This window comes from Photinus pyralis, unplaced genomic scaffold (assembly GCF_008802855.1).
Source record: "Photinus pyralis isolate 1611_PpyrPB1 unplaced genomic scaffold, Ppyr1.3 Ppyr1.4_LG1, whole genome shotgun sequence".
NCBI classification, from domain to species: Eukaryota; Metazoa; Arthropoda; class Insecta; order Coleoptera; family Lampyridae; genus Photinus; species Photinus pyralis.
Window position 1 is genome coordinate 8500205 of NW_022170249.1, and position 12613 is coordinate 8512817.

General features: G+C 36.2%; 2 protein-coding genes across 2 annotated transcripts; both read right to left on the reverse strand.

Moving 5' to 3' along the window:
- Nucleotides 1–581: 581 nt before the first annotated feature.
- Nucleotides 582–8984, reverse strand: LOC116171184. The gene is made up of 4 exons (XM_031487918.1): nt 8939–8984; nt 8744–8865; nt 2358–2669; nt 582–695 (listed from the first exon to the last, which is right to left on the reverse strand). Exons 1-4 carry the CDS (start codon nt 8982–8984, stop codon nt 582–584), a joined length of 594 nt encoding a protein of 197 aa, XP_031343778.1.
- Nucleotides 8985–9752: 768 nt separating this feature from the next.
- On the reverse strand, nt 9753–12591 carry LOC116159870. Its single transcript, XM_031472956.1, has 4 exons — nt 11653–12591; nt 11367–11591; nt 10668–11313; nt 9753–10590 (listed from the first exon to the last, which is right to left on the reverse strand). Exons 1-4 carry the CDS (start codon nt 12297–12299, stop codon nt 9871–9873), a joined length of 2238 nt encoding a protein of 745 aa, XP_031328816.1. The 5' UTR covers nt 12300–12591; the 3' UTR covers nt 9753–9870.
- Nucleotides 12592–12613: the final 22 nt, after the last annotated feature.

Genomic DNA, 12613 nt, shown 5'->3' on the forward strand with positions numbered 1-12613 from the left:
CATTCACTTGTTTCTTGAGTGCGACCGCCATCTTGAATTTTTTAATGGCAACATAGGTCATCTTATACGTCATTAGAAAGCTTATTTTGTTTCTCTTTCTTAATATACCTTAATGATGTATATATTAATTTAGAGAGTACTGCAGAAAAATTAGACAAACGTTTTAATTTTTTTTCTTGGTGGGTGCACTGGATCTCTAGTCGACGTGGGGTCCCTAGACAGTTGCCTACTCTGCCTAATGGTTAATCCGGCACTGGGGGGAGGGGCGAATTTACTTGGAGGAGAGTTTTCTGGGCGAGCTTACTGCAGAGAGAGTTTCTTTAGATGCACACTCTCTGAGATCAATTTTGTTACCGTTATTTCACAGGCGAGTTTTCTTTAGAATAATTCAGAGCCATCTCCCAATAGAAAATTGTATTTTTTCTTTTGTAAGGCATCAAACCCCACTGTACAGCGCCTTCTGGCGTATTAATCGCCCCTTGGGGAGTGAGAAGACACCCTCAAATTGAGTTATGTTTTTTTGAGCATAGAGGTAGAGGGGAGCTCTAATATTGGATATAGCAGCTATTCCGACAGCGAGTTTACTTAAAGACAATTCTTCGGGAGCTTTTCTCGAATGTGCGCGAATCAAATACTTCGTGAGCGAGCATTCCCTTGTAGTTTATCGGCGATAAGCCTTGTGAGGGCGTGTTTACCTGGAAGTGATTTTTTTGGGAACGTATTACGAAAATAACTTCCGAAATCAACGACGGATGGGGCGACTGTAAGATTGATTTTGCCAAATGAACAGAAGGAAGTAGAGACATTATTCCAAGGGTTTGTCTTAACCAGGGTCTTAACTAAATTAAACTAAAATTTTTAAAATGGTCCAGTAGGCCCTGGCTTTATTACGAAACTCTCTTGTTTTTTATTGATTTTGACAGTTCGCATTTGGAAAATTTGCGTATGTTTATAAAATAAAGGTTTACTATTGCACCCTGTAGATCGGTAGCGAAAATTTGGCGGACCTACGTTTATATGAACTTTTATAGTCATAAAATGAGTCCCTTTTGTATGTACATAATATTTATGAGCACCCTGTATATGTTTCGTATTGCAGGTCAATATCTGTTTCTAATTTACATTAGTATAAAGAATGCATAAAAGAAAACATCAACAGGGGTGGAGTAGCCCGGGAGGGCGGGTGGCGATTTCCACCTGGCCTGTACGTCATAATGGCCCGTTGGAAATTTATAAGTATGTGCTGTATTTAGTTTCTTGCACTATTAATAAATTATTAACACGTTTCTCTAATTGGGGTTGATGTTAGGTTGTTAAAAAATTCTGTTTTAATTGTAGTGTTTTACAATGAATTTATCATTTTTTGTCGTAGCATGAAAGTGCTGAAATACAATGATGGGCGACGCGCCTCGTTTGGGTTGTATATTTTGGTACTTTTAATTATCAGCTGCAATTAAAAAAAAACTGTATTGTAATTGATTTCCGAAAAAGGAGTACTAAAATGAAGCAAAAAAATGTTTTTGTGGTGCACCGCAGAGCACCCCCTCCCCTCCGCACCCTTCATTACTACACTGATACTTTAATGGCCCGTAACCTATGCAATTCCAACTGGCCCGTAAGTACCCAGTCCGCCCATGAACATCAATCGTAGCGTGTCTAAGGGTCGAGAAGGATTAAAAAGACTACTCCAAGTAAATAGTCTGTAAATGAGAATGCAATGTTTTCCAACTTTTTTATCGAAATTATCGCAAAAATGGGGTCTTTTGAAAAAATTAAAGACAAACAGATTTTAAATTTAAAAGGGCAATCATCGCTGTTGTTATTGGGAGTCAGTAAAAATGTTTGACGTTAGTATTTGTGCAAATGCACATCCTTAAACAATACAACACTCTGGAGAAGTGCATAACTGCATTTGGATAAAATATTTTACTAATTTATCACCCTATTTAGTATTTTCGCAATAAGTATCTATAGGGTGGTCAAAAACACATTATCGAAAAGGACAAGCATTTTACAATTACCATTACCGAAAATAACAAAGAGGCAAAGTGTGCATACATTTCTAATAATTATTGTAAAAGTTACTGCTAAATTGAAGTCTAAAATTTTCTGATCAATCGAAAAATAATCTTTAAAATTCCACGGTTCCACAGTTTTATGCTAGATATTGATCTTAGATTTAACTACCTATAAAAACGTACATAACTGCACTTATGTATAACTAATGAATTCATTGTAGTTTAAATTTTTCCATTTAGCAATAGTCTAATCGTTTAATAAATGACGGAAAGATTTTAGAATTATAAACTTGATGATCTAAGGAGTATATAAATAATGAATGATAAAAATTAACTTACCACATGTGCGTGATTAGGATCGCCGTCTCTAGGCCTAAGACCAAGCTGGTTATAATGGTGTAAACCAGAAAGGCCGCCGTAAGGATCCGTGAGATATTCTAAGTGCTGCTGGGGAGGTGGACTCGGTGGATGATGGAACGGTGGTGGAAAGTATGGGGGTTGGAAATCGGGCTGAGGTAATTGATGTTGCATTGCTGAACTGTGGTGGAGGCCTCCGGAGCCACGGTGTGGAGCTCCGGAGCCACCAGCCCCGTATCCTGGAGAATTCCCGCTTAACGTTAATGATCCGTGACCGCCAGTTGTTAAACGTTCCTAAAACAAAAGAAAACTGTGTAAATTAAACAATGTACGCACATAAAAATTAATTACTTTCATCGCTGCCGAAAACTTACAATGAATCGCAAAAATTAAATCCAAAGCGCACTAAAATCAAATTAAACACGCGAAAGTTACCGCCACCACTTGCGATCGAAAACTCTTCTTAGTGTCGTATGAAATAAGCCGATCAACGGTTCACCACCTTCACTAACAGTAGTAGTAAAGCAATGAAGTATCTTTGGGGGTTGCCTAGGGCCAAAACACGTGGAATCGAATCTTACCGACCATACTCGACTAAAGCTTTGACAAGAAGGGATTAATCTGGGCATTCCTGAACGTATAAATATTTCAATATACAAATTCAAAACTTTCTATGGGGAACATTACTCATTAAGTAATTATTAGAAAGGGAAACTAAGTATTACATCTAAATAATTAACATTTTTTGAATTTTCTTATATAAGTAGGTAGGTACATAAAGTCTAATTGTATGTAATTAAAAAAATTACTTATGGCGCGAATCACGTTCCACGTGATTATAATTGAAAAATGGCGAGTTACTGCATTATAGGTAGTTAATGGTGGAGCTAAGAAGACGCCGGTTACAAAATTGTCCGATGGAAAGTTGTAAGATTTGCGACAAATAACTGAATGTACTCGATCGATCAGGAATTTGAATACCTATTCTTCCCGTCTTCAACCACTCAGGTTTCCACAAGTGAATGTAGGTATTACATTACATAACGAAACAACCCCAAACATTGCCAAAAAGACACCGAAAATAGTGAGACAAATTTGAATTATAGCATCAGTCGCTGGTTTTCAAAATTAACCGAATCAAGTCGGGAAATTCTTATACATAAAATTTGATGCAAACGTACAATAATTGTGGGAAGTTTGGCCCAATACTCTCAACTGTAAAGAATAAAGTGAGAAAATATTTTATTCTTTTAAGAGGCATATTAATTACAACAAACATTGTATTTCAGCGGTTAAAAACGAAAAATAGCTACGTTGTTATACACTCTACAACATTGACAGAATATTCTAATATGATTAAGATTATTTTGTATAAAAGAGGTAACAAGAAATGTCATGATAGATATCTGAAATCATCAACTTTCCATTTATTAGCACGCTTCAAACGACTCCTTTATTCAAATTTCAAACGATTATTGCATTTTCTAGCAAACAGTAGCTGTACGGGCAGACAAATCCTCCTATTAGCATCTTTTCCACATTAAATGTTTGTTCAGTTAAAGTGAATTTAGCAACATTTTACTAAATATTTAAACATGCCTCAGAATTAAAAAAAATTGATCAGTTACTTGTGCGAATTATTCGCATAAATTGTGAAAGAATTTGTCGCGAATAAAACAGGGTTCCCGGAAAGTCTACCTTCGGAAAACTCGCCTTCGAAGCATTCTCCTCGGGAATATTCATCCCCAGAAAAAGTTTCAATCGAAAATTCATTGGCTACTAAAAAAGTTCGTCAATTCCCTCGAATTTAAAATTAATTGGTGCCCACAATATTAGAATTCATCTACATGTTAGTGTACCTATTTTCAAAGTGGGGGTGCTAGCTTGTCTTGATCCATGAAATTAATAGTTTGAATTAAAATCTAATTTGTACGTTCGTTTCGTTATTGGTAACCTGCATACTTATTAATAATTTATTCTTCCTTACTAACGTGCGGGTGGAAAAAAACAAGATACGCAAAATCCCATACGATTTTCAGTAGGGGAATTTTTTTGTCACTCAACTCGCATTCGGAAACACGACTTTTAATCCGGCTCATATTCAATGGCGCTAATCCTTGAACTTGGAGAACGGTTTCGAATTTTCCAATTATGTTTCCAGTAATAGGTAGAAATGGTCAAGGAACTAACTGATTAAATTTTGGTCAATACTCGTGAACCGGAAGTGACCTTGTCGCTCGTTTTCTATATTGGTGCAGTTTATTTCGCAATTATAAATACATACATTGCGCCTAAACGCCTACATTTCTGTAGGGATTTTGATGCTCTTTAATTTTGCATAGAACAATTTTTTTCCTAAAAGCAATTCTGACTTAGTTACGAGCCAAAAACCATTAATTTCCGGGTTGTCACTTCCGGTTAAAGCATTTCCCGGCCTCAAACATTGGTAAACTTTATTCCATCGTATTCAGCACATTTTTTTCATCCAGAAACATTACATTTGAATCTTAGGGCCACTTTTATTAACAATCTGTGTAGGTATTCGGTAGTTTGTTTGACATTTTTTGAAAGAAATATTTTTACTTTTTCATTAGGTGTGGTAGGCTTTGAAAACAATCGTTTCTTTTGAAATGTCATTTGAATTAAATTTTTGGGATCAGTTTTGACATTTACTGATTGTTAATTTTAAAAAATCCCAGTAGCCGTAGGAACTTTTTCAATACTTTCAGCGGTCACTCAAAAAATTCCGTAGACTTTTGAGATTCGATTATAAAAAAGAGCACTTACTTATCTTGAACGATAAGAGATTTTTGAATGGACACTTGCACATCCAAATTTTTAGATGTCAAAAACTTAGACAGATACGTACGCAAAAGTTAAAGGCGTTTAATTCAGAATAAAGTGGTGAATTTTAAAAAAATAGACAATGGTATGGCATTTACGGAAACGGTGCTATCTTAATATTATTTTATTTAAATTGACTATGGTTCTGAATCACATTTCTATTTCAACTGCAAGTTTAAAAACTTCTAACAATCGGGCTACGTGAATCGCCCTGTATAGGTTGCGGGTACAAATTGTAAATGTATTGACGGACGTATAGCAAAAATTGGCTTGGCTAATTTCGCGAAATTGTTGACAATTTTATGCAGGTATCAAGCGTCAAGTATGAGTAGTAAATTCTGCATCCCAATAGTAAAAGAAGTGCAGCGAATTTTTCTTCGACCCACTTAAATACGAAAATTTCTTTAACGTCACTTGGCCCAATCGTCTGGATGCATTTGATATTAATAATCTGTAAGATGACTTGTTTATTGATATGAGCTGATTTTTAAGTGAAATCGTTCATCTCTGCCATGCTTCCTTTCGTGGTATAAAAGTTGTAATTATCACCAGTCTTGTATAGCGATGAATTCCAGACATTTTGGCATGTAACGCACCAAAATATGCTGAAAAATATGCATTTTATGGTCTAGAATGAAGGCTGTAACAGAGTCTTCTCCATTAAATTCGTAATCTCCTAAGCTGGATTTCTGTTCTTGAATTAACGGTAAGTAGTTGCTTTGTCTGCAAGAGAGGTTTCTTTACCGAAAGCAAAATATAAATCAACATAACCACCCGGGCCACCCTCCATTCTTTCACTTTAAACAAATTGTTATGCTTGTGTGTAAACTGTGCTTTGAAAACTTGCTATATAACGTCGAAGAAGAAACCATTTTTTTCATGAAGAAAGGAATTTACGCCACCATCGCGATTTTGTTAACATAATTTGCATTCTGTGCACGTACCAGATGCAAGCACATGAAGAATATATTTCATCGAAAGTTACCAGTAGGAATTGCTATTCATTTTATTTACGCACTTGATTTTTCCGCTAAACTTTTCATTGGGCCGGGCTTACCAACTCCTTCCCAAACAGTCCTTCCACACACTATCTGCATGTTGATGTACAGGGTTGTCCAAATTAGGCAGTATCTTGTGGAGACACTTTCTATTTTAAGAGAAAAATGGACCTAGGAACTCAATTAAAAATCAGTGGTGCTATCTCTAATCGTTAAATATAAACTTGAAACCTTCCCCATACTACAGTTTAATATTTGAATTCAATACACTGTGACAAACTGTCATGTTGCCAGATTTAAAAATCTAAGTGTTAATATCTCCCCGAAGGAGTATTCTACGGGAAAATTGTTATTAGACTTTTTTACTCAGAAAATAATGCGAAATCCCGTCGTGAAATGTTTTACCTATCCAAAGAATAGTCCTGTATAGGGTGGTCCGTATGAAAAAATGTAGCGTAGAGCCTGTATACAAACTGTGTGTACTGTGTACTCTAACCAAGATTTTGCCAAAATTAATTAGGTTTAATAATAAGAAAGTTATGGGGCATTAAAAAATCGATTAAATTCGAGAAACGCCCCTTAGCAGCCAAACGATTAGAGATGGTGTCAGTGATGTCCTCTTTAAATTTGAGCTTGACACATAGGTCCATTCTTCTCTTAAATTAAAAGGTTTTAACGAAAGAAGCTGTCCAATTTGGACAATCCTATACACAGTAAAGCTCACAGCTCAACAGTGCCCTATAATGGCACCTTATGAAGGGAATACTTTTTTCCAATCTAGAGAACTCTTTCTAAATATATTTATTGATTACTGTTGGACCCGAAATTAAACCTAAACTTTCAAATAGGTACACCACAAAAGTGTTTCGTAAATCGGAAACAAATTTAATGGGGGTGTTTACATTACCATCTATCTACCAGAAGCCAAAAGCTTATTCAAACTATAATCATAACGTATATGGAATCCTCGTAAATTTGCTTTAACAAGTCATAATTTACATTGTATCAATTCGCGTGTGGTCCTAAAGTAACGGTAATCGTTTATGTTTTCACACCATAACTTCAACTAATAAATATTTAAACAAAAATGCAAATGAAATGGCGTTTATAAAGTTTAAAGAGCTCGCGTGTTCCCTTCATTTAAATCTGTAGAAGTGCGTGTAATGGGTTATTTCCTGTACACGTTCCCATTGGCCAAACACTAATCTTTTTCCGGTTAATTAGAGGATAGTTAAGGGAAAGAGGGTGAAGCGATTGCATCGGGATTTTTTAGTTGACAAAACGCGATTTAAACCTGTCGTCATTTTCAATTACCTACCCGGTGTTACATAAGGCGCGTTTACAGGTTATATTTTTTTTGCACTTTGTGGATCTTAATACGTCGCCATCTAATTGAATGTATTCACCGAAATGGTTTCTAATTCGTCAAGGTGCGGTGCGTACATCTAAAAGAAATCCTTGTTACAGCGCTGATGGCTTTTCTACAAGTCAGTCAACGAGAATCTTGTGCTATTATAGGCGAATTAATAGAATACACCTATACCTACATCAGTATGAGAACAGAACATTTAAAAGTTGCATTGTAAACTTTATTATTATTATATATTCAAACACCACCTTAGTAGAGCGCTCTACATTTTCAATTCTTTGAGGGCACCAAAGGTATCACCGGCTGAATTCCTGTGCACAATCCTGACATTACATCTTAAGGGTTGCCCAGTCCAAAGGAGTTTGTGGCAAATTTTGGTTATACCTAATTAATCCGGTATTAAAAACGATTCAGCAGCATCAGTTACTCTGAAACTGATAAACTGGTGTGTCATGTTACATCTCTTTTGGATTAAACAGAAACATTATATTTACATTTAGTTTTACGATACAGGGTGTCGTGGGGCTGTTTTCGGGTAGATAGATCAATTTTAGAAAACCACTCAAACCTTAGCACGTGGACTAGGTACATCTCCTACCATTTTAAATGGCCTGTTATGGCATATTTGCAAGATATCTCACTTGCACAATAGTATACAACAACAAAACGACAAAATTGTTTTTTCGAACGAAACTATCAATTTTCAAAATTCAGCGGAGACAGGGGTATCCAGCAATGTGCCACTTGCCCTAGAATGTCGATTAAAATGTTTGGGTGTTATGAGCACAGCGGTAAGAGTTATATTGTACAACCTCGAACCTAAAGTCACTGACGTTTTCATTTTTCATTTACCGAAAATATCTAGTCCGTTCTCAATGCGCCACCCTGTATATAACTTGATAGTTTCTATGCAAAGAATGAGTGTATATTATGGGGTCATGGGTCAATAACTTATATGAATGGTATTATAAAATAAATACGACAATCACAATCACCTGCTTGTACAAAGATACATTGTTGGTCGTACTATCAAACGATAGTAAAATCTTGTGGTCTTGCTTAACCATGAGAAGGAAATACACATTATTGTATAGTCTAATGTTAAAATATTAATGGAAAGATTTTAATCGTGCTATATTTACGTTATTGTTGCACACCTTGAAGTGGGAAACTGGCTTTCCGAAATAGATCACTGCATCGAAATTAAATAATTTCTTTCTTACACGTAGTTTTACACAAGGATCAAAACAAGATGGTAGGTAACCACAAAAATCTATAACTATTCAGCATCTGGGCAGTTATATTATCATAACCTTAGTATTGTATACCTCAAAACTTTGTTAGAAAGATACATCGGCCAATGTTAATGCACCATGGTGCGGATAGATTGTAAAGCATATTTCAATATCCAATTATTATCCGAGACACGATATCAAAAAATGGATGACAAAATGCTATCAACAATATTAGGTCACATCCACGACTTTTTCATAATTTTTCAGTTTCCATCAGAGATTTTATACAAGATAGCTCATTAAACGCTAAACGTGGATCTTATTTTTTCTATTCACTAACATTTTTAGCGTAACACAACGAAGTTGAGGTAACGTTTATGTGCACGATTTTCGGTTGTCTGTCTGTTCCATCAAGATCTCGGCCCCTGGCCACCTAGAGGCCTAGAGGCTGTTAAGGTCTATATTTGCCCGTTTTGAAACATTTTTTATATATTGGATTGATATAGTGTTTCTCAGGCCAAGACTTCTTTCTCGGAAGTTTTACCCAGAGCTGGGCACAGTTAATCGAAAAGTTAACTTCGTTAATCGTTAATCCGTTATATGAAAAAGTTAACTTCGTTAATCGTTAATGCTTTCGTTTTTTGAAAATGTAACGGAAGTTAAAGTTAATCAGTTAACCGTTAACTGTCAAAAATTTTAAGGTTACATCAGTGAATTAATGGAGGATTCTATTGTAAATCAAAAACGCAACACATTATTTCATTTATAATGATATATTAAGCGTAGATGTAGTATTTTGTATTTATTAATATTAAAATATAATATAATAATAATAATTAATAAATAAAAATAGGTTAGGTTCAGGTGTAAACGTGTATTGTATCATAGCGTTAAGCGTAGGTAGGGCAGGCTAGATAGAGAAAATAAAAACAATGAGAAATATAAAATTTATTGTATTTTAAGTACAGCCATTTTTGTTTATTGCATAAGAAGAATTGTGATGGAGCTTAAGGAAAGAAGAAAAGGTAGCGAAGTACGATGTATGTACCTTACGCCAGAAAATCTTCATCTTGCATAAAGTGGATGTTCCCCTTCATGAACATTAATATGTTGAAAGTTTCATCAGAGAGGGATGATCGTTTAGCCCGCAAAATATCTTTACCCGTGGAAAAAAGACGTTCCACTGCAGCACTAGAGGGAATAGCTGTATTATATTTAATAAAGAGATTTATTAAAACTGCTTCTCCTAGGAAGGCAGCATCCGTAACAGAATCCTTCGACTTCGCATCTAACCAGGTTTTCACTAAAGTCTGAGCTTTACTTTTAAGAGATTTGTAGCCCATCGATTTCTCAGCCGATTTAGTAACAGTAGTGAAGAAATCATCCTCTTCTTCCTCATTATTACTACTTCCACTGATGCTAGCTTTCTCATTTTCGTTGCTTTCGCGCATTTGAGCAAATACTTTCCCCTCCATACACTTCGTTACTGCTGTTACCTTGCTACTGTCATATTTTTCTAGCCATATCAGCCGGAATCTTGGGTGAAAGGCTGCTGCAAGCAGGCATTCCTCATCCTCCATAAGAGGGCCAAACCTTTTTTCTATGCCGGTTAATAAAGCACTGGCCAAAGCAGTACAGTACACAAGACCGCTTGACTGAATATCCTTCAATTTAAATACTGTTGCAGCAACCGTGGGAAGGAGAGACCCGAGATATGCTTGAGCTTCTCCTTGAACTTGATCTAGCGCTCGAGCCACCGGTGACATGACCTGCCATCAAATAAAATCAAATAAATTAAAAATGATTGATTTAATTTAATATTAATGCTAGATATTCATTTGATTACCTTCACATACTCTTTCAATATGGTCACATCTTGATCATTGAAAGTTCGAACCTTCAGCTGAGTCATCACTCTATGAAGGGCAGGTCTTTTTGCTTCTAAAATTGCGTTGAGAACAACAACAGCATCAAACGTTGAGTTCCATCTTGTTGTATTTGGAAGTACCAGCCTCCTGCCCAACTCAGTATTAATGCAATCGGCCGCCACCGTACTACGCGACTGCAAATTCCAAAGAGCGCGTGATTTTGCCATGGCAATTCTGTACGGACCTTTGAAAACAGAATTTTGTAGTGCAGCGTCTGCATCTTTGCTTGCCACTAAGTTAAATGTGTGAGCAGCACATCTCATGTGAACTGGCAAATTATTGAAGTTCTCAAGTGTAACATCATCATCATTGTCGTTATAATTATTATTTTCAGACATAACAAGTACATTTTCGAGTGAAATATACTCTAACTCCTGTTCTTCTGCAGTTTCTGCTAAGAGGGCACTAACGGGATTGTCGAGATTAGAGTCCATATCATGTGATGGTATGATGTCGTCGATGTCTGATAGTGGCAGCGAATTCAGCGATAGTGTATCGGCTGGTATTTCAGAGCCAAATTGAACAAATGCCTTAACAAAATTGCTGCCATTATCGGTGGTAGTTCTAAAATTTAATTATAAATAAAGATATCAATGATAAGTAGGTTTCCAACTAACCTGGTTACTTTTTTGTCAATATGAAACTCGTAGTGTGTATTTATCATTGTCCGGGCGAGTACATCATATGAATGAACACCTTTTAACCTGGTGCAAGTTAACACTGCACGCATTCTCGCTCTGGTAGCAGGATCTAACCAATGGGCAGTCATGCCCAAGTAACTTTTGTTGTGAGCAGACCAGCAGTCAGCCGTTGTAGCCACCCAATCAATTTTATCAAGTATTCTGAAATATACAAAGTTATGCAATATTTCGTACACTCAAATCCTTCAATGGAAGTACTTACTTGATCAAGCGCTGCTTTAACAGAGTGTGAGAATCAGCGATACGCCTGCCTAATGTCCTTCTCGAGATCGTACTCTTGCTAGGGTTCAACGTTTTAATAAGTGTATTAAATGTATCAGATTCGACTACATGTAGTGGAATCATGTTAGTCACAAAAAAGTTTACAATACACCGATTCACACTAGCTTGGGGTACCGCACTTCCAGAAGCTACAATGCCAAACGATTCCCCAATGCTTTGCTGGCGTACTTTCTTTGTTGATGGTGGTGAAAGAAAATGACTGCCACTGCTGTCAGCATTAGAATCGATAGTACTTGTATTTGAAGAGTTTGGCCTCTTTTTTATTTTCCCACGAGTTGACCCGGCCTTTACTATTTCTTCAAACTGTATATATTTAACTGGATGCATCCTCTTTACATGCTGTTTAAGGTTGTTCAAACTTGAAACGTGAGCCTTGATTGTAGATGTTTTAGGCAAACACAGTTTGCACTCGTAAACCAATGTATCCCTTAATCTTGCTTTATACGCAACAAATCCACTTAAATGTGGCCAGGGATTCTGTTGCGGTTCATCACCATCACTAGTGCCGCCGCTTGCAATCTCCGTTTCCGTTTCAATATGAATATCTTGACTTGGTTGTGGTTGCATGATGTAGTATACTATAGTAATTGAAAAACAAGGTTAGGTTTTCACTGTTTACCAATGAACAAATTTTTGTTCATTGCATACACTGTTGCCAACACCAACACAATGCAAATGCAAATCCAGTGCCGTGCATATGGCACGGCGCGCGCCCGCTTTAACTTATCCGAGTAACGGACTTGTTAACGGAAGTTAAATTTAACGGAAGTTAATAAGACCGTTAACAGTTTTTGCGATTAACTTAAAAGTTAATTAGTTAATCAATATGTTAACTTCGTTAATTAACGATTAACGGATTAACTTTTTTCTGCCCAGCTCTG

Bases quoted from the DNA above. Each gene is read 5' to 3' on its own strand.
- LOC116159870 (XM_031472956.1), bottom strand. From the start codon at position 12,299: ATGCAACCACAACCAAGTCAAGATATTCATATTGAAACGGAAACGGAG. The intron at 11,592-11,652 runs GTAAGTACTTCC...TGTATATTTCAG, and splicing joins TTAAAGCAGCGCTTGATCAA to AATACTTGATAAAATTGATT. The intron at 11,314-11,366 runs GTTAGTTGGAAA...ATTAAATTTTAG, and splicing joins ATTGACAAAAAAGTAACCAG to AACTACCACCGATAATGGCA.
- LOC116171184 (XM_031487918.1), bottom strand. From the start codon at position 8,984: ATGCTTTACAATCTATCCGCACCATGGTGCATTAACATTGGCCGAT. The intron at 8,866-8,938 runs GTATCTTTCTAA...GATGCTGAATAG, and splicing joins GTGCATTAACATTGGCCGAT to TTATAGATTTTTGTGGTTAC. The intron at 696-2,357 runs GTAAGTTAATTT...AATCACTTCCAG, and splicing joins ATCCTAATCACGCACATGTG to GTAAACACGCCCTCACAAGG.